Source organism: Pollachius pollachius, assembly GCF_949987615.1.
Source record: "Pollachius pollachius genome assembly, chromosome: 16".
NCBI classification, from domain to species: Eukaryota; Metazoa; Chordata; class Actinopteri; order Gadiformes; family Gadidae; genus Pollachius; species Pollachius pollachius.
In genome coordinates, this window is record NC_136949.1 from 12971342 (window position 1) to 12994090 (window position 22749).

The 22749-nt window shown below is 43.7% G+C and overlaps 1 protein-coding gene across 1 annotated transcript; it reads right to left on the reverse strand.

The window, feature by feature from the left end:
* Positions 1–8: 8 nt before the first annotated feature.
* Positions 9–21626, reverse strand: nudt14 (nudix (nucleoside diphosphate linked moiety X)-type motif 14). The gene is made up of 5 exons (XM_079753745.1): positions 21488–21626; positions 13651–13694; positions 9429–9493; positions 5181–5574; positions 9–3829 (listed from the first exon to the last, which is right to left on the reverse strand). Exons 1-5 carry the CDS (start codon positions 21566–21568, stop codon positions 3580–3582), a joined length of 834 nt encoding a protein of 277 aa, XP_079609871.1. The 5' UTR covers positions 21569–21626; the 3' UTR covers positions 9–3579.
* Between the last annotated feature and the right edge of the window lie 1123 nt (positions 21627–22749).

The window sequence follows — 22749 nt, forward strand, 5'->3', positions numbered from 1 at the left end:
CAAGAATATCAAGCATCAAACTTATTTTATTTCAAGTCAATGCAGTTCAATTAAACAGTTAGTGCACATGCATTATATTTAAATTATACACATATATATACATATATACATATACACACATATATATATACACACATATATATATATATACACATATACACATATATACATACACATATACTGTATACATATATATAAATATACACACACACATGTATGTACACATATACATATAAATATATATATACACACACATTTATTTGTACCAAGTGCCAGTTTGTTTAAAATGTAAGTATTGAAACATGTATATAATAAATACAAATACAAAACGAAAAATGGGAATCTTACTCAACAACACTGCCCACAATGAATAGTCACTCCAAACAAAGCATAAGAATACAAGATATACAAGAGGCACTCCAGTACCTTTGAAAATCCATTTTTATGAATATTTTAAAGAACACATTTGGTGTAAGACAATACCCAAATTGAAAAGGAAACCAACGAACAGAACTAAAAAGTTGTACACATGTCTACATGTTTGCCCTTACCAGCAGAATAGTGATAATAGTGGTTCTACTTAAAAAGGTATTCTATGTAGAATTCTTCCAGAGCGCATATTGCAGTCTAGATCAGCACATGTGCTACACTGGGCTCAACCACTGCATCCCAGGAGCCCTCAAGATGGCCGCTCCACAAACTGCCCCAGCAGGAATCGTGAAGGACAAGATTTACTTGACAAGATTTCCCTTGACAGGTACATCAGTCATACATAACAAAATCTAAGTAAAAAATATCAACTCATATCTTGTCCTGACGAGGACTGACTTTAAGATTATCAGGGCTACACATTTAAGAAACAGCAAAAAATCAACAGTGAAAAGGCTTCGTCAAAACTGATTCAATGACAATATATCCGTAGAGAAGTAGAGAATACTAGACATAGCACCTCAGTGATATTTTGCAAGATACAACTCAACCCGTGGTCACTGACAATACATAGAAAAAACATTTAGGAAAACACAAACTAAAAAACAAAATAATGCTGAGTAAGCATTTACAGTGAAGGGATGGGCTACACTGTATGGACAGAGGCTCCCGATGCGGACGTTTAGCTCGTAAATCGGATGTGTTGGGCCCTCAAAAACAAGCAAGAGCATGCCAAAATAAAGGTCTTTATCTGCTGGGCCTATACTGGCCGAAGTTATTGTGGTAGAAACGCCAAACAGCAATTCAATTCAATGAATATAAATCATCAGTAGGAAAGCTGACTGAAAATCTTGAGATTCCTGCATACCCACAATACTGTGAACCAATGATGAAAAGGACTTGGAGCAATTTTATTTAAATAGCACGTTTGACATGTTTACCACCCATTTATTGGTAAATTGTTTGGCAGGATGGTGGGCAGATAGGTCATTCGATGACCGCGATTCAGAGCTACATTTTAATCCAATCGTATTCCATATCCGTAAGCATACCTCTTGTAAAGCATGCCAAAAGGGATTCATCATGTGCCCTGATTGTGGGATTGAAATGCTAAGCAAACACAAACATCAAACTTCAGGGGTAGCACGATCGCTGGTGGAACCCTGGTTATTGCAATAACTCTCTCTGATTGGCGCCAGGTGAGATGACTTCTTCTATGGCTAATGGCACTAAGTGTGTTCCGTGCCATCCCTGAAATGTTAGCGTTTGCTTATGGCTTACCAATAGCAGTCTGAAATATTTTCTGTCTATGACGTTTCAGCAAAACCTTTTCTCGAGAGGAAAAGGTTGGATTACAGCCATAAAACTGCAGCATATATCCATACTAATGTATGCATATTTTGACAGCAAAAAGTACAGACCATGGCAATGAAGTGACACTGGTGTTTTGTTTGTCCGCGCAGATAGATCCCAGATCCCATGTTGTAGAATAGGTTGAGGCCGACCCTCACAAGCCACCATAGATATTTAGTTAAACCTGGTCCGTGGTGCTTTGACTGCGGGTCGATGTGGAGCGCATGGACCTTCCTGATCACTAAACCATGTGTTGGGAGAATCAAACGTACGTTGGAAACTCAACAAGAAAACAATAAGAAAAATGAAAATATATATCGCTTTGACTTTTTGTTTAGCTTGTGAAGCTTTTGTTATGTGCCATATGAATTGCTTCTTCAATGCTTCATATATCCCTCCCCCACACACTGTTCAATTCAGCAGCTATATGCAAATAGTGATACTCATTTTGTACACTTGATGAGGGAAGAGGTAACCGGCCACGTAAATACAGTGTGATGATACATTTAAAAAAGGAAATTAAACAAAGAACCAAATTCAGTTTGCACCATTGTAATCATTCATCGTATGATTAGGATATTTATATTTGTCAAAGACATACTTTAGATTGTGCCAAGTAAGAAAATAATTGCTTTTCCACATTTACATACTGCTCCTTGTTTATTCTGGTATCAGGCTCTTTTTGCTTGACTGTCAAAGGCCAAATTAATATATTGTTGGGTGTTTAAGCTGCCAAAACATAATTACTTGTTGGTAGCTTGTAAGTAGTATGATCAAAAATCAAGTTCAATACATAATATAATCATCATGCATTTGGATAGTGATAACATGCATGAACTGCACCTGAGAGCTTAGCAAATGTGGCATTGTCGATCACCTGTTTCTGCCAACAATTACATATGACTTGTAGTCCTGCTTTGTATACGCTTTATACTAAATGACTCAGCAATGGAATAAACACTACAAGCCGACTCCCAATGACTCCTAGCTTTTACCCAAGTATAAAAAGTTTGGGTCGTTAACTAGATTTAAATAGAGTTTTCCATTTACTATAAGAAAAAAAAAAATGGTGCTGTACTACTGAAATCTTGGGAGTGAATTAAAAACAAAACAGACACAACACACACTCAAAACGTTAACGTCAGTCACACTGGGGTACAATGTATTGCTATCTCAAAGGAGGAATGCCTGTAGAAGTAGAGATGGTTATCAGGCTCCGGAGACCCCGTCTTTGACCAGGCATTGTTTAGTTGTGTGTAGATTTTTTGCATTACGACTCATGGCTTTCTCATTGGCAATCATATATACATATATATATATATATATTGATAGATGAACGATGGCAAACGAAAGACTTCAACACCAAACAACATCGAGAACAAAAAACAAAAAAGTGCCAGTGACCCCCCCAGCATATGGCGTTTGTCGTGATGAGGAACACTTTTCACACACGAGAAGAGAACCAAACTCAAAGAGGAGAGAAATGTCGCCAACGAGACAAGGAACTTTATCGGCCCCTTTATCGCGTACGAAGACGTCAAATGCGATGAAGGATTAAGACCTTGCGAGGAAGGAAGGGTGGGGGATGGGCCATCGCTTGCCCTCATTTGATATCGGAGTCGAGGGGGGGAGGGGGGTTGGCGGAGGCGACACACGATGGCAAGGTGGGGGTAGGAGTTTGCGCAAGAGTGGCTGGTGGATTATCTTCCTTCTCTACATTTTTCGTATTACTATTTTTTTTTTCTTTACACACTGGTGACAACACGCAAGGTGGATCCTCAAGTTAGTCTTTCTCTTCTACACGTTGGTGGAGATCTTGTACTTGGGGGACATGTTGTTGTGGAACCAGATGAAGCTGAAGATGACGCCCATGGTCTTGGGGATGCTCTCGTCGTAGGCGAAGGTCATGGCCTCGTGCAGGGGCACCGTCACCACCTCGATCAGCTCACCCTCCTCCGGCTGCCCGCCGCCTGCGCCCACGCGGTTCTCCTCCGACACCTCCGCGTAGAACATGGTCTGCTTGGCGCCCGTCACGCCCACGCCCGACCTGGGGTCAAGCACGCACGCACACGCACACGCACACACACGCGCGCGGAGGCGCGCACACACAAACATACACAAGCGGACGCACGCACGCAGGTACACACACACACACACACACACACACACACACACACGGGGGGGGGGGGGGGGGTCAGCAACAACACTTAAACGGTAGGGGGAAGGACACAAGCAATTGCAATGCCATGTTTTAAGAGCCCTTGGAGAAAGGGGTCAGTGCAGTTCAGAGCCTGTGAAGCCAGCAGCCCTGGGTACGTATGGAGGAGCAGCACTGAGCCCCAGCATAGGCATCATGAGCAGACATAGGGCCGTGGACTTTGACATTATACTGTGTCATACCGTTATATCGTTGTGTATGCTTTGCACTACATTATATTGCATACTCGATCGATGAATGATATTATGAAAGATTAAAACGACAACGACCACCCTGAATGTGAAAGGACTATATTGAGAAAAATGTATGATTAAAGACAACTAAAATATTATCAAGATTCAGATTATATATATATATATACACATCCAGATGTAAAACATAACATTCTAGTGTATCTGGAGTGAGACGCTGACCTCTGTATGCCTGACACCAGAACATGGGGGGGTGGCTACATCCTGCATACTGGCCATGGGGGCAGAGACAATACAAGTATCCATGTCCTGGAAGTCAGCCATCACACAACAGGCCATAGACACTACCAACACATCAGGGTGACTCGGCCAGACAAACCATAAGCGTGCATGGGGAAGTCGTCAGTCTTCGCTGTGCGGGTGTGCGGGTCTGCGTGTGTGTGTGTGTGTGTGTGTGTGTGTGTGTGTGTCCGCCTACGCCTTGTCACATACTCAGCCAGAGAAGTGTGAATGTGTGAGCTCGCCATTTACACCCCATGACATCGCTATCAAAATCAAGTGCAACTACAATTGCTACACAGGAGCAGGTAGGTGTTAGCCATCTTGCTCAGGGATACCTCGAGGTAGACAGTGCCCTTTGGGGGTCGAACCAGTCCCTTTTTGGGAGAGACTTAACTTGTCTTAAGTATGCATCCCTTCACTCTGTTACAGCGTAAGGAGGATCGTGGCAACGTGGACTGCATTACCCACAATAACCGCACAGAATCGCACTTCATCCACAGCTACGAGCATGTCCCCAATGTGACCACGAACCAGGTGTGATCCGGACGCGCACACACACACACACACACACACACACGCGCGCACACACACACACGCACACGCACGCACACACACACGCGCGCGCGCACACACACACAAACACACACACACACAAACACACGCACGCACACACACACACACACACGCACACACACACACGCACACACCTGTAAGAGGTGATCCTCCGCAGCTTGGCCACCGGCACATCGTAGCCGCACTCCTCCAGCACCTCCTGCCGGGCGATCTCCTCCAGGGAGAGCTGGGGCTTGTCCACCAGGCCGGCGCACAGCTCGTAGGTGACCCCCACCGCGGCCGGGGGCTGGCCCCCTGCGGTGGAGGGGGAGGCGGAGGAGGAGGAGGAGGAGGAGGCAGCAGCCCCCTCTTCCTCCGCCGCCGCCGCCGCCGGGCCCTCGGACGACTCCTCCGTGGCGGCGGCGGAAGCGGCGCCCTCGGCGGAAGGAGTGGTGGCCGTGGAGGCGGCGGCCCCGCCCTCCTCGGCCGTCTCCTCTGAGGGGTCCGGCGGTTGCTGCCTGGCTTTCTCCCACTCACACATGTACACAGCTGTTGGAGAGGGAGGGGGGGGGGGGTTACCGCCACAGACCGGTTACCGTTTCAATGTCTTTTGAGGAAGTGCCTGAACTACACCTGCGCCAAACAAAGACCTTCAGATACGGGATCGGCCCCGGATGATGTCCCGTGCCCTTTGTTAATCTGCCAACGTCGGTTACAAGGCAATAACTGTTGCTGCAGGCATACCGGCCACCATAAGGCTTACCTTTGGTTTTATGTGTGACGCTTCTGTCAATAAAAGAAATGTATTGCTCGCTTCATAATCCGATTTGTTTTTCATTTGTTATCATCGGTAGAGCACGACTACCATCCATGTGGCTGCCCGTCATAGATGCACATCTGCTGCGGTCTGGCCACCAGGCCGAATCACCAACGTGACTGAAGATTGGGAACATGCTAAATGACTGACCGCCTCTACAAACAAATTATATATCCACAATATGAAAACAATGTGTGCTTCCGTTCATGTCAGCCTCTGCCTTCAATTTGACAGAAGAAAATAGGCTACCATGAGCTTAATATACTATAATATAGGCTAAGATGATATACCGTAAGTAATATAATCGTGATGGAACAAACTAGCCAGTCTTTGGGGAGACAGCTCCTTTTGTCTGATAACGCAGCTGATCTCGCTGCAAGCAGCTCATTAAATTATCATTGTTATCTGATTGTATTTAATGACGATAATCTCCCCAATATTACACCTCTACGGACCACGGTCCACCCTCTTTTAATCTGCCATTGTATCTCAAAAATCCACGTTTGTCATGTATGAGCAAATTTCTGTCAATAAGTCTGTGAAGCGTTGGTCACAACCTCTTCCATGAGGCCATCGCTTATGAAAACATAATTCTTATCTGATTGTATTACATGGCAGTAAACTCTAAGCATATTGCACCTCTACGGACCACTCGGGTCACCCTCTTTGTATCTGCCTGCCTTTATTTTTTCTCACAAAAATCAACATCTGTCACGTATGAGTGAATTTCTATCAATAAGTCTGTGGAGCGCTCCATCTTTCAAAGCGGTCTGAAGTGATGCTTCACAGACTTATTGACAGAAAGTTGCTCATACATGACAAACGTGGATTTTTGAGATACAATGGCAGATAAAAAGAGGGTGGACCGTGGTCCGTAGAGGTGTAATATTGGTGAGTTTATTGTCATTAAATACAATCAGCTAACAATTATAATTTAATGAATGGGTCACTCAAGGGTATTGCGACTGAAGATGTCGGAATTTGCGAATTAACTCTTAGTCACTTGCGGTGTCTTTTGATCATGACAACACCCGCATCGATAAAGATACTAGAGAAGGGTTGGACAGATTTAAAATTAGAATACATGAGGATCTGTGAGTGATACCTGAATGATCTGTGAGCGGATATAGAACAAATGCATCCACATTCAACTAAGCAGTACAGCGAAAAGGCAAAGAAGTACTGACAAAGAGAAACCTTTTGAAGAGCGACTGCCATGATATGACATCTGGTGTTGACACAGTTGGCATTTTACATTTTAATCTAAATCGTTTCTTAATGCTGCCAAACTTCTGAAGATTTTTTTGACTGAAATTGTGAATCCTTCTAGACCAAGGGTTTAGAATGTGCTCTACTTGAAAGGAAATGAGAGGATGGAGCCACCGGCGTTACACAAAGGGCTATCAAACAAACAATTAGTACATTTGTTGAAAGCAAAAATAAAATGCCAATCGTTTTGAATAAACAACGATTCCAAATATGTTGGAAACCTTTGGAAAGTAATTCAAAGTGTTTTCACAACATGGAGCTAAGCTACTATAACTGAGCAAGTCAATGGAAGCGGCTAACGTAAAGCAATTAATAACCCAGCGTAGTCCTCTACTGGATGCAAATGATGAATTTGGAATTACACAACTTGTAACAACTTGTAACAACGGAATCTGCGACAGGCAAACGCCAATCTCTGCATATCTCGGTAACGAAGGTCGGACTAGCTAAACATCTTACATATCTTCTTTAAACAAAAGTTACTTTTAAAAATATGACAAGCTACATTAATGTTAAACAAAAACATATTCTGTGATGAAAAAATACATTTAAACCTAAGGTAGACAATTTAGAGCAGCCGTCCAGAGGCATTTGGATTTTGAAAGTATCAAACCAAAACAACCCCACCCCTTTCTTCAGGCGGTCACTAGCTCACTAGCTAAAGCAACAGGGGTGTCTATCCTTGTGGAAGACTCCGTCATGCGCGATGAGAGCATGGGCAGAGTGGGTGCAGTTAACGGGGTAGGTAGGTAGACAGATAGGCCCACCAATAACTTAACTAGGGCCAAATTAAATGATTGGATAGCTTATCACAGGCCTGCAACCCCCCCCAAATACCAGAGATCTTGCTTTTTTTAGTCATAGCTTTTAATTGATAAATAGGTTTCTAAGGAGAATTTCAACAAATCCGACCAACAATGCTTCTAAAATAAATTGCCAACCCGAGCTTTAACAAATACTTGTGTTGTATTCATGGACCAGTGACTATTGCCATCGGACAAAGGCCAATTCCCTCTTTTACAACAACAAACAAAGCCGAGCGATGCCGCCACTTCCTTGGATTTAGTACAGAGTGCGGCGTGGAGCGGTCCCAGACGAGGGGAACAAAAGGCAGGGCCGGCCGGCTTTGTCACGGCCTCTCCTGCGGTCTATTTCGGAGGGTGCATTGTTGTAAAGGTCTCCTTGAATAAACAGCAGAGGACTGTACTGTTGTCGTCGTTTTTTGATCCGTGGGCATTGTGTGGTGGCTGCATTCCTCTCAGACTGCGGTATATATGCTTCATTAAGTTTTGACAGTAAAACAAAAAAAAAATGTAATCAATAAAAGCATGCGGTTTATGGGCTGGTCCGCAGACAGGTGGGTCTAGAGCTACAGCTGCAGCCCTGAAAGGATTGAAATCCACCCGGAGTGTGAAACTGATTTCTATTTTTCATATCCGACCTAGAGCCATTCCATGGTCCAGGGTTTAGCAAATGTTGCTTCACTGGTCAACAGTTCGGATGTGTTACAAATAGACGTGTTGGGTTTATTTTTACACGGTACTCAAGTAAATGATCAATCGATCCCTGGGCCACTATTCAAATAAGAGATAGTAATGGCGGAAACGGCTATTTGCATCTGCGCTGTTTATTTAGCCTGCCTGCTTATTTTGGTCGTTGGGCACCAGATGCCCCATCTGCATCCATCGAGTGCTACGTGCAAGGCTACGGACACAGCCTACGTGCACAGGCTGAAACGAGTGGTGAGAAACAGGGGGTTCCTATATCTGAATGGCCTCTCAGACTGAAGTGTCTGTGATCAGAGTAGAACAAAACACAGGATGTAATCACTCAGATTACACACAATTTGTGTGTGGTTGAATTTATAAGACTGAGTAATGCAATAAGGGCCAAGATGTTATTTGCAGGTGGGGCCTATACCAAAGTTGCAGCATGATTATGCCCGTTTACTAGTTAAAAATCCTTTTTTTCAATGTCAAAAACCAAAGACTCCAAGCAAAGCACGAGCGAAAACTACAATCTATCAATAGCTGCAGGAATTATGTTACCTTTGAATTTTCTTCAGAAGCCCAAAGTTATATAATCTTTTTGATGGGCTTCAGTTTGAAACATGTCCTAGTTTATAAGAAAATACATTATTGATTTCAGTCTGGTGCTCAAGATAAATTAAAAAGTGATTAAAAAATATATTTCTCGCTCTAGATCATCAGATAGGTTACAATAAAGTCATTGACAGTGTTTTAGCACCATAAGCAGAAGCAAGCACGATGTTTGACATTTTAAAATGCTGTTAGAGAATGGTAAGATGTTATCATACCTGGGCGGAACTGCTTGACCAGGACAAAACAGTGTGAGGTGGTGTTGAAGATCAGGACCGAGACACTGGGAGGGGGAAAAGAAGGAGGAATAATACATTACACAAAATGAAAACACTCAAGTTGAAAACTTTCCAACATCGTGTTTTTTATAAATAAATAGTTAAATAAAAACATTTTTTTCTTTAATTTCTGCAAGAATTACAATTCCGATAATTTGCCACCTGCAGATCTGAGTTGTCCTACGGATTACATTGTTTCAAATTAAAAAAAAAGAGATGAAAATGAAAATAAAATGGATTTGTTAATGCTATGGATCAAATTCAGATCTTTAGCAAAACATATCTGAGGATGCTTATTGGTTTGCCAGTAGGCTACCATCTTTCACACATATTTCACAAGCCATTTAGTGGAACTAAATTAGGGACAGTCGTTTTCGTATGTTTTCTCTATGTAACCTCCTTTAACACATTCATATTTACTGAAAAGGAACGGTTGGGCTACCTATGAGATGCATTTTATTTAACCACGCAGTGTTGACAGGATTGATTAATATTTAGAAAGAGTGTTAACATCGGGCAATGAATCACTCTTCTAAACCGCGGCCTCGTTTACCCCCTAAACGATATATATGTCGCCCGTGGGGGCAGAAAGCAAGTGGGGACCAAGAGCTGTGGCATCGGTGAAGTGTCGTGTCGTGCATGTGCGTGTGTATGATGTGTGTGTGTGTGTGCGCGCAGTGTTGTTTTTGTGGGCGCTGAGACTTGAGGCCGGAGCTTTGTGTTGGGAAAGCGGATGTGTCCGGGGAGGCAGGAAGCCCAGCCCCGTCTTTCCCATGGTGATAGAGACGTGGGGGGGGGGGGGGGGGGCGTCTAAGAATAATCATGCTAATTTGCAGGGGAAATAGGGCTGATAGTGGATTTTCCCCTCCCTTTCATGGGAGGTCAATTTTAAACGATAATGGGGACGTCCAACAAAAATATCGCTCTTTTCCTTCTTTGGGTACCGTTGCAGGGGTTAAGCTTTTGTGTGTTGTTTTTTTATTGCAAACTTTGTTAAGGATTATCGACGGCCATTGAGAACCAAAGAGCTGCTTATCCTCCAGATTGGCGTGCTTGTGTTTTCACACTGGGGAGGTGACAACCGCCTGGTCTGTTTATACTTGTGGGTATCCGACACATGCCTCTGCATGAAGGTGGGCTGCTGGCTGTCTGCAGATAAGGCCTGACGAATCAGCCATCTGTACTGATTTGCTCAGGTGTTGACATGAGGAAATAGAAGGGCTGGAGACTAATAAAAAATTGGCCCATCAGCCCATTCTTGTTCTTGTTAAAATAACTAAAAAGATCAGAAAAACCAAAGTTGGACATCAGAAGCCAAGCACTTGAGGTTATTGGTTCACCCCTAGTCATTGACAAACTTAGATTATTTGTCATTCAAAGTGACACTCTTATCTTGTAGAGCTAAATGTGGAAACCACTCTCTAGGTGTCCATCCCCTTCCACCGGCGTTTGCCCTGTCAATCAAACCACTTCCCTTACTACAGCTGGCAGCGGAAAGGAAAGCCCACTGACCACTGATTTTAGCCTAGCTTTTTTAAACAGTATTGATATCAGTATTGATCAAACATTGAAACCAAACATAAATAACATTGAATGATTCCAACCAAATTATGCAAATTACTCAATCTCTGATTCCTGGTGCTATTCAACAACCAAGCTTAGACCAATTCGAGCCAGTCGAGGGTGAAAAACAAAAAGAAAAGCTGGAACACAAATACTTAACATTTCTACCCCTATCCCAGCTTACGGGCTAGAGATACTGACTGGAGGACCAGACACACACACACACACACACACACACACACACACACACACACACACACACACACACACACACACACACACACACACACACACACACACACACACACACACACACACACACACACACACCCTGAGGAAGGCCTGGATCCTGTACTACAGTTCCACACCATTTACCACTGTTCCACCACTTGTCTTGAAAACATGAAAAAGCAGGACCAGAGCAACACATTTCCGGGCTAATGGTTAAACCACAGCACAGGCTTAACGGACACTCGGCCCCATTTCACGCGCCATTAGGCCTCTGAGCTTTCTCTGCGGGCCGGGGCGGAGGTGAAAGGCTGTGCCACGGAACACCTCGGAGAGACACCTCCGTTGTCCTGTGGTTTACTTCGGACCGGGTCGGTTACAGTCCAGGCTGCTCGTGTCACAGGTCAGTTGTTCTGTAACACTCCTGTTATTACAGCTTTTAGTTCAATTTTTGTGAGGAAAAAGGGGAAAAACACTTAAGATTAAAAAATACTATTATTATTTTTGCTGTTCTATTTGATGCCATAGTATCCTGTGCTTTCCAATATATTTGATTGCACCAATATATATGCGCAATCGAGCAAAGCAGGGCGCATGCGTGTACGTATATTCACGCCAAAAAAAGGGCCAACTGATGGGCGAGAGCCATGGACATGACAAAGGATAACGAGGAGAGACTGCTGCTATAATGTATATGTCCTCGTGCCTCTAATGACCTTACCTCTAGACCATCACCTCAGGCACACACACACACACACACACACACACACACACACACACACACACACACACACACACACACACACACACACACACACACACACACACACACACACACACACACACACACACACACGCACGCACGCACGCACGCACGCACTTCATGGTTATAGAAGCCGTGGGGACATTTTGAAGAGCCAAACTTTAAAAGATGCGTTCATGAACACTTTGACTGACTAATCCTAGTTAGACTAGGTGATTCAGGCTGTCGGCTCAGAGGAGCTGAGTGAACCTCCAGATGACATATTAAAGGAGTTCTGCATCAACAACCTCTTGACCTTAGCCTGTTAGCTTGGTTCGAAGCCATTTGACATCTTCTGCCAAGCATCTCCAAAAACAAAACCAAAAGAGAAAGAATTTGGAAGAAAGATAAATACTGAAGGAATTGACTATGTGTGTGTGTGTGTGTGTGTGTGTGTGTGTGTGTGTGTGTGTGTGTGTGTGTGTGTGTGTGTGTGTGTGTGTGTGTGTGTGTGTGTGTGTGTGTGTGTGGCGTGAGATGGTTGCGGGGGGCCTCTCAGCCGAAATGGCTGCCAGAGAAGCAGCTGGATTTACAAGTTTTATTCTCGGTTCGCTGACGGCCTATTTTACGCGCAACACACTGTAATATGGTCCCGTCGGTCTGATCCCACCTCTGTGGGCGGGTTTGACAGTTGCATTCGGAAATGCCTTGTCGAAGTATCCCCATCTGTTGTTCGCATCTGCACACATTTGAATATATTTGAATGTATATGAACCCAGTCTACAGTGGAGCCTCTAAAAGAAAAGAGCCTTTAGCAGGGTGAGGGTTAGTGTCAGGGGGGGGGTGTAATGACCCGGGACCTCCCTAAGGGGACAGTGACGCCATCGCCATAAAAACATACAAGGTTTAGAGCATCGACAAGAAAGTGTGACATTTCCCACGTTGAGGCCACAACAGAATCCCTCCCCCCCTCGCCTTTAAGTGTCCCGTAAAACAGAAGCCCACGTCATTATGTCATGTGCACGTTCAGCACCGTGCGGGGAGGGGGGAGTGATGCTATGCTACAGTTCAGATGTACCTGCTGATCCCTTTTATAATGCTGCCGGTATTACAACCGAGCAGTGAGCCATTAAAGGGTCAGTGTGAAAGGGGCATTAGTGTAATGATGCAACCAAACAAGATGCTAGCCTCAATGCCTAGTGTCTAGTGTCCAGTGTAGCGACGGTTGCCATCAGAAAAATAATAGCAGTGCAATGCATTAAGGATCTGATTGCAGTGTTATTTTCCGCTAATTTCCAGCCTCAATTTGTAAGTTATTATATATAACGACATATCATTTGTCAATCATACGCAGGGAGCCTGCCAAAAGGAAGGGACACAACACTGTGGCAGGATAGTTGTCCCTTTATATTGAAAAAAGAAAAAGCTGTAATTCATGTAGTTATTTATACATTCATGCTGCCCACTTGGGCATGAGGGTTTGTTCAATGGTCACCCGTGTAGATCTGTATGCAGAGTGTGTCCTTTCATCTCAATGAAAGGAGTGGTGCATGTTGGGCCAGCTCATCCTACGTGGTGTTCAGGGTTGCTGCTTTGCAATGCGATGGATGAACAATAGAAGCCATTTACCTGTCGTGTGTCCGCATGAAGTCCCAGGATTTCCTCGTTCCATTCTGTAGAAACATAGTACAAAACATGAGGATACAAGTATGCTTACACTAGCCTGAGATTGTGTTTACATTTTTGTTGCATACAAACGAGGAGCTGCGGTGCAGTACTTTAGTTAGTTCCATTGATGGATATGTCAAGTAACCCTTCAAGGGGCTTGTGTTGGTGGACTCTTGTCAGTGTAACCAGGTCAACCTGTGCAGTTGAACATGTGTGCTATAACTCAATGGCATCTCATTAGCTCACTCTTAGCTTTTACAGTCCGCAGGATATATCAGAAAGACCCTGCATTCAGGAGTTACCAGTGAAAGGAAATTCCAGACAACCAAATACTGAAATGCATCTTATGCTGCTCGTCCACTTGGATGACTCAGTCTGTTAGTCAATAGATTATACGCCCTCACTACATTTCCATCAAGCCAATATCTATGCAGGAACAGGTGCAAGTCTGGCAAGGAGCTATTTCTTACGTAATGTGTTAAAACAACACATAAAAGTTTTTTTCCTCATACCAAAAATAGGACAAAGGTGTAATTATGTAGAAGATGTTCATGAGCCTTTATTGCAAGCATCACAGCACTCTGCAAAAGCATCTTAGGACTGGCAAAAATGCCTGTTTTGGATAATCTTTCAAATCATTTCAATTTATAAAAGGGCCATGTCATTGGAATGATTACATGATCTTTAGAAATCTCTTGGTATGCAACATACGCCAAAAACATAATTTGAACTAAATATTTCTGGTTCACATACTGAAATATCTCATCTATGCCATCTTGTTTGCGTCGCATTCTTTAGTCCAGCCTAGGGAGTTAAGCTACGCCTATGGCCCAGCGATGACAGACTTACAGCCTAAGCAAACCGATTGGCAAATACAAAAGATGTGTTGTGTGAATGTGTTGAGATACAGGTATTCACATAGCCCCTGCGTATTGCTGCCCGGCACTATGATTCTCCCATGTATTTGCGGGTTTAGCGGAACTAAGGTTAACTCAGAAGTCGTATTTGTGTTGGGTTTGAGAGTGAAATGTCCACTGAACAAAAACAATGGAGGGCGGTCCTAATAGAGGTACCAAGCACTGCACACAGCCTGAGTGTACCCCATCAAAGATGGGAATGGTTTCAAAACATCTGCTGACTCTACACTTTTCAAAAGCAAATAAAAAGACACGGCATGGAAAATAAATATGCCTAGTTTGGGAGACAGACAAAAGGGTGCAATATTTTGAACATTTTGTATTCCGTGTTTTAAAAATGGCAGAAACGGTTAAAAAATGTCATCGAGTCTTTGCAACTGTTGGCGGTTTCATTGACACTCAAGGAAAAAATGCAAACAAATTTGTTCCACCTTCACCGTGAGCTGTTCTGATGCTGTTATACAATGCACACTAAATAGACAATGTCACATAAAAAATAAATAACCTAAGCCTGTCCAACTGGGCCATGGAAAACGTCTAGCCAGCTTGTGATGTACTAAAGTCCTGAGAATGAGGAAGGACTTGTTTTTTGGCATACACTCCAGACTCCTCTGGTTAAAGCGCAGGGCACAGGGTCGAAAAGCAAGAAATGAGAAACAATTGAACCGGTTTACTGGAGTATTAATTCATACTTCTTGAGCAGCAGGAATGTTACGCACGCGAAGGCGCCAGCGCGCACTGAACGAACGTCCTGTGATCCGGTCAATAACGTGTGTAACAATCAATATAGAAGCGATTTGGCCTCACCTTTCAACCACTCCCGATTTCGTTATGTCACACTGAATGTATGAATGAATGGAAATTGATCCGGCTTGGATTGGTCAATGGTAATGGGGTCAAAGGTGGGGTTAGGGTTAGCTGGCTGTGCAAGGACAGGCACTCTCTCTTTTCTAGAAAATATTTTTCGGTCATTTCCAAAAATATTTAAAGGTTAAGGTTGTGCATGTGTATATGTTCATCCATGTTGAATGAAGGTTTGAGTTCTGCACGTTTGATAGCTTCCTACACAAAGGGTTAATGAGAAAATGAGGGCTGAGTGGATGAACTGTAATGATGGATGGAGCTAAACATAGCCAGAGGTCATGGTTTAATGTTCTACAGTACCATGAGGAAACCATCTGGTTTGCTGGTGGACTTTCGGTGTATTTGGCTTCGGAAACTTTTGCTTTCGGTTTTCAAACGGAACGTCGGTACTAGGAAAACATCACATTAATTAAGCAGGTCTATCCCAATAAAAAAGAAATACCCCCCCCATCTTCTCTTCCATTCCGGTGAGGTAGCAGCTGGCTAGTTGAGGGGAGGGGGGGTGGTCTTTGTGCTAGTAGGTGGGAGGGGGTGACACAATGAGGTCTTTGCTTGTGGGGGACACCGCAGCGAAAGATCAAAAGGAGACAGAAGGCCTGCACCGTTTTCCAAAGAGGGGACAAACAGGTGGGGTCCACCGGAGAGAGCCCACCTAGCAGCACAGCGGTCGCCGCCGCCGCCGCCGCCGCCGCCAGCCCTCAGGAGGGAGGCTGGGCCCGCCGGCACCCATGCGCACAGCCAGGGGCCAGGGGCCAATAGTACGGCCCACACGTTCACACCCATCAGGGCTACGTTTCCCTGGTGCATCATGAATGCAAATATAAGGTCCTTACTGTCTACAAGTTGCTTGTATAGGTTAGAGCTAATGAATGTATTGAAGGATAACTGCTGTCGTTTTATAGTTGGAGATTAACTAGCACGCCTATGTAGTTGCATGCTTCTTAAAACGTGTATACTTTTTGTATTTCACAAAATCATATGGTCACATTATCACGGTAGGAAATCAAATCAAACCGTAAACGGGGGCCATAGTTCTGCGGTATTCTGTTGCCCACACCACTTTAGTGGCCTGACATCACTCACAGATGGTGGGGTTCCCCTCATTATCAGGGCCACTCGCTGTGGGGAAGGGGGGAGCAGTGTATGTGAATATAGCCCAGGGGTGACTACAGACAATCATGGCCCACCGTGGATTACAACTATTAGAGATTAGCCCACGCTGGAGCAGGGAAGAGGTTGTGTGTTGGAGGGGGGGGGGGGGGGGGGGGGGGGGGGGGGGGGGGGGGGCAGCATGGGGAACTTGAACATTAATGTGGTCTCTTAGGAACCGGGCATGAGGGGACAGGCTCCAGTGTTATCAATGGGCATTCTAGAGTGGCCTGTGTTTGTTCTCCATCTCTAGCATGCCATTGTGAATCCATGTGTATGCATGGGCGCATGCACTGACACATGCATAGACTCATTCACTCGCACGCACACATATGTTGGCACGCACGCACGCGCACACACACACACACACACACACACACACACACACACACACACACACACACACACACACACACACACACACACACACACACACACACACACACACACACACACACACACACACCCCCAGCTGGCAGCTGTCGTGGAAAAGAGAAAAAAAATCAATCAATTAAAACTAAATGTGTTGCCTCTACATAGAATAGTGTTTTAATTCCCACCATGTGCTCTCCTATTTTCCCTGGGAACAAATCATCCTAAGTGGAGGCCTTCCCTTAGCCTCGTTGAAAGCAAAAGCATTAGCTTCCATGTGCTGTGATAACCTAATAAACGACAGAAGGACAAAAGGGTACAGGCTAAAGCACCAAACATGGGATGATACAACAACACCGCCACATCCCTACTAATAAGGGAGAGGCAGTACTCGAGGCAGAACAGTTCCCAGATAAAAAGAGACTAAATCCAGATCATAGGCCTACATACAAACAAACAAACAAACAAACAAACAACAAACCGGTGCTTATTAGCCATTTCAAACTGATTTGAATATTGAACTCTTCATACATCAGAGGGGGAATTAACACACACACACACACACACACACACACGTCTGGGCTAGGCTGGTACCTCAAACACAGCATCACTTTTAAAGAGACAATTTTCCCAGAGGGAGGTCTGCCTCTATGCCAAATAGTTTGTCAGACGACACACATTGTACTGCTAGGAAGGATTGTTTTATTGTGCTACACACCTTGCTCACTAGGCTGGTGAGGTGCAATAACCCATTGTGGTACCTTTTACTGTTTATAAGTTAGCCAATGAACATGCTACAAACTAATTTCTATGTTCTTAAGGGAACAGTGGCTTCTCTCATTATTGTCTATGCCTTCTAAAGTATTATTCTCCCAATTTCCATTTTGTTCCCTTTGGCAACACCCTTGACAATAAGCGGCCAATTTTCCCAGCGATACAAAGAGTGTCGCCACAACACCCAGTTCGTAACATTAATAATACTAAATTAATAATGCTGCATATGCAAGGGCTTTCATCAGTGGGCCAATCACTATCGGGTTGCCTCATTCCACGATAGATTGTTACTTATAGACATTTATTCGCATGGAAATCTTGGATACTGGCAAATTAACATTCGACTTCAATATATAAGTTTGACATCATTCTGAAGTATCCCCATTCCCCATACACCAATCTTTGACATTACATGGCCTCATGCTTGCTCAGTCGCCTGCTTACAACGGCGTCTCCCTGCCACATGACACGAGATAAATAATTCAGACGGTGTGTGAATGAATGGGACACCGTTAGCCTGCGGTGCGGCATTAGCACAGGGAGACAAAGACACGTGCTTTCCCCCTGACCCCCCCACATAGTCAAAGTGAAATAATCACCTGCTCTGGGGTCGTGGGGGTGGGGGGGATGCAGGGAGGCATCCGAGGGCTACATGCTGCGGAGAGCCTCTTGTGCGTCACATTACCTGGCCCTCTTAGCCGGGGGAGACACTGAGCAGAGAGGGCTGCTTTGGTGCAGACCGCGGGCATCTGCCCTACAGGTGACCGCCACGCTGCAGATGTGGTGCAATTACAACGCAAGGACGAGTAGTAATAGGGCAGGCCAAGATAATGAGAGGATTTTTTTCCTGGCAGGAGAGTTGTGCACCTATATTACTTTAACTGCCAACACATTCTGGAAGTATGTGCCTATTAAACTAGATTCACCAAGTTTCAATATGTGTCAAAAACTGCCTCTCTCAAAATAACCATGTGGATTATATAATTATCCGATTTTTATCAGATTGTGGCATATCTATAATACATAAACCTTTAAAGGTTCCGGACAAATCCCAGTTTCATTGAAGTGCTCCAATTGAATGACCACGACAGGGGATCTTCCAACGTTTCCAAGTTACCCAATGTAGATCTACAACTATCAAAAAAACCTGCAAGTTTGTTTGGTATTAATTCACAGGCATTCATACAAGTTACTAAGTCACAAAACATAATTGCCAGCAACTCTGTTGGACCGATTAACTACATCTAGCTGCTTTCATTCACAGACCCTACCCTATCACCTATGACTCCATCCCATCAATAAATCCCCTGTGACAATACACATGCCAGTTTAGATAGATTAGCAAAGCAGTGGAGCACATACAGAATACCACCAGTAAATGATTGAACGAACCAGAAAAAGCAACAGCCGGACAGATTTTTACTAAGGAACAGGGAGGAACGACAGATGTTTACATGAGCACAGTGGTGAGAGCGACACACAGATAACAATGGAGGACAGGGGAACAGCAGGTGAATGAGGCAGTTGCTGCAGCCGCTGACCAACCTACTGAAGCGAAGTCTCCAGCCTGCCCAAGGCATAGGTGTGACTGTAGACATCCGCCTGCAATGCAGACAAATTCGGGTGTTTATCGTAACAAACTGGCTACATCACTGGCTGCTGACGGTAGCAAACGTCAGGAATTCTGCATGATCTTTTCAACATTATGATGGATGTGTAATAGAGAAGAGACTAAAGAAATAATGAGTTTTGGGCAACTAGTCCCACAGGAGGCGAGTCTAATACACTATGCATTGTGGGTAAGGTTGTGAGCTCGCTCAATCCTTTGTGCTTCAGTAAATGTCGAGCTTGTGCAAAAGTAACAATTAACGCATTCGCCAGCTCCCTCCCACATCGTTTTCCAAATGACTAATGTCCCTTTAATATTTATGCAAATGATAAATAATAGAATTTCAAAATGAGTTGATTTTCAAGAAACATCAGCAGAAACTCATTAAATGGGGGTCCCAACTGCAGAGATGGTATGTGTGGTATTAGTGTGTATGTATGTGTATTTGCACACTATATGCGTGTGTGTGTGTGTATTTGCATGTGTATATGTGTGTATATGCATGTGTGCGTGTATAGACCCCCTGAATGGAGGATGGAGTGTGGGTGTCAGCGTGCAGCACTGTGACTCAGTGATGCGAGCGCTGGTGGAGGAGTGAGGCGTCCCCATGGAGCACACAGAGGAGACACGGAATGGAGGTAACCTTGAAGAGCTCCACTTACACTATGCCATTCCTGTGCTCTCTGGCACAAACACATTCATCCTGTTAGTTTGCTGTGCGCACAATGAGAATCCAATGCATTCATGATACCTACTGTACTGAATGATGCCATTTTCTCCACACAACTACTAGTTATGGTGCATATCTATTGGTTGCAAGTATCACCAAGTTTCTTTCCCTAAATAATTTTGCTAATAGTTTTGGACATACTACCTAAATCCAGTTAACAGTGCTGGCCATTCATCCAATGTGCCACTGTTGGACCCATTTCAGCAACATCTCTCATGGTAAACTGATGATGTGAGATTCACATGATACCGCAGCCCCACTCCCAGTGACCTCTCCATATTGAGCCTTCAAAGGTCCTTTTGGAGAGCTGAAACGCTACCACAGTGTTATCGGGAAATACTACGCAATGTTTACAGTGGAGGGAAAGGGCTGAATAGTAGGGCTTATAGCTAGTATACGACCTCTGAATTACGAACTGCATATATTCTTTCAATTCATATTGCATACTGGATGTTGAAAGTAGTTTCACAATTAGCTACTCTGTATGCTTGAAACTGCTTTCCCGCAAATCAATGTTATATGTTAATATTATAAGGATAACAAGTCCAACATTAAGCACTTTTTCCTAGGACCAAAACCTACTGTAAAATAAATAACGTCTAGAAAAGGCTGAAAGGCGCTGTGTGCCACCACTGCAGTGCAAAAACTGCATGCAGTTCCCTCTGTTTTAACCTTGGACGAACGTACATGTATGTTTACTGTTTATCTTTCCAGGTCCAGCATATTCAAACCATCCCAGTTCGTACGTTATTTATCCCTGAGGGAAAATGATTTGCAACCATCAAGTGGTTTATACTTGCAAATATACTTGTGTGTCAGCTCCTGCACAGGCGACCTAACGTTAGCTGTAGTATCGATGTAGTAGGGTCAAGGATCCATTCATAAACCCTGTCCTTTCTTCCTGTGATTCGCGTTCACGTTCCTATGATCAAGACTAATGTGGGATCCTTGCCATCGGAAAACTAGCAATGAAGTCTCTGCACGTAACACCGCTAACCCATGATAACTGATCACCCTGTGCCTAACGTAAAGCATGTGCTTGTGATGATGCTGGACCACCAAAAAGCTATGCAGATAGCTACCATGCTAATCTCAGTCTTCGCCATAGCCGGATTCATCTTGCAAAAAAAAGCACTATCTACTGTACTACATTATTTGACATTATCCAGTCGGACCCATTGCATTAAACAACGCTCACAGTGTTGACCAGCGTAACTGTCATCGACGTAGAGATATGTTACCGGTTGTCATGATCTGCTAGTGATAGCTAAGTGCTAAACGAACGGGGGGTTGGGTTAGCACACAGCATCCACCAGCCAGTCATCAATAGTGTGCCCACTATCAGCGCAGAGATAATGCGAGTGGGCTACGTTTTGGACTCACCTGATTGTAGTGCAACCTGAATGGTTTCAAATAGTTAGAGTTGGTACATGGCACGACTTCAATGTTGTTGATTTCTTCCATAGTTTATGCCTTTGGTGTGGTCGGTGCGCTTTCGATGCTTTTCCCACTGCACTCACAACGACAACAACTACTATATAACACTATTGCAAGTCACAGCGATGGAATGCTTACGGAAGCCTCTGGCGGACAATTGTTTATTTTTTCCGGAATATTACATTTTATGGGGCCGCTTCATGCATTTCTAATAACACGTGACACATTTTGTAATTTTAATCATTTAAATATGACACGTTTTATTAAATGGTTACCAAGTAGACAACTAGATGCACAATTTACAAGTAAACCACTGCCTGATACATTTTTATTTCTGTATTAACCAATTCAATATCAAGTAGCCTACCAAGTAAAGACCATATTTTTCTAATTTAACCATGCTCTTATTTAAGATTTAAACTATAGTTCATATAATATAGTTGTTATTGTTCTTCCTGATTTATTATGGGATGTATTTGTTCATATATTTACTAATTCTTTATGGCTTTGATCCTTTCTAACAGTGAATAAATGGGCTAGGATATGTCATGCTTTTCCCCCCCAAAATGAAGAGCCCTAACGTCATGGTTTCTTATCACTCATTACCTGTATTCCTTCAGAAATAAACTGATTGGAGTTATTTGACGCTCTCGCTTGGTCTAAATGATTTATGTAGTCGACATCCAGAAGCAAAAACATGTGGCTCAGAAAGATGCTCAGGGGGTAAAGGGCAAGTATACGGGCTGAGTATAGGCAGACCCCAGGGGTAAGCGGTGGCTTTGCATACCTGACCACTAGATTGATCAGTTCAACAGTTCAGAGAACTTGTGGAGCCAGAATAAAACATAGTATCTGGTGCATATTACAGTTTAATAACCAGCTACAAAAAAACCCCTATATTTCATTAAGGAGGAGCATCCCTGCAAGTATGGTAAATAAGAACATTGATAGTTTGATTGGTCAAATAAAAAGGTTGTAAATAAAACGCAGGACCAAATATACCACATATATGTGCGTATATTTGGTCATTTCATACAGCCTATTGTTGCACCTTGTAATCTGGTACAACAATGTAATCCTTGATTTTAATACCTAGGCTTTCTGAAATCAAATTTTGGAAACAACACAGATGAAGCATATGATTAGTATATACTCAAATCTGGTCCCAGGTCTGGCAAGTGACATGAAAATCTGATGAAAGTACAAGG

Bases quoted from the DNA above. Each gene is read 5' to 3' on its own strand.
- nudt14 (XM_079753745.1), bottom strand. From the start codon at position 21,568: ATGGAAGAAATCAACAACATTGAAGTCGTGCCATGTACCAACTCTAAC. The intron at 13,695-21,487 runs GTGAGTCCAAAA...ATGTTTCTACAG, and splicing joins TCAGGTTGCACTACAATCAG to AATGGAACGAGGAAATCCTG. The intron at 5,575-9,428 runs GTATGATAACAT...CCTCTCCAACAG, and splicing joins GGTCAAGCAGTTCCGCCCAG to CTGTGTACATGTGTGAGTGG.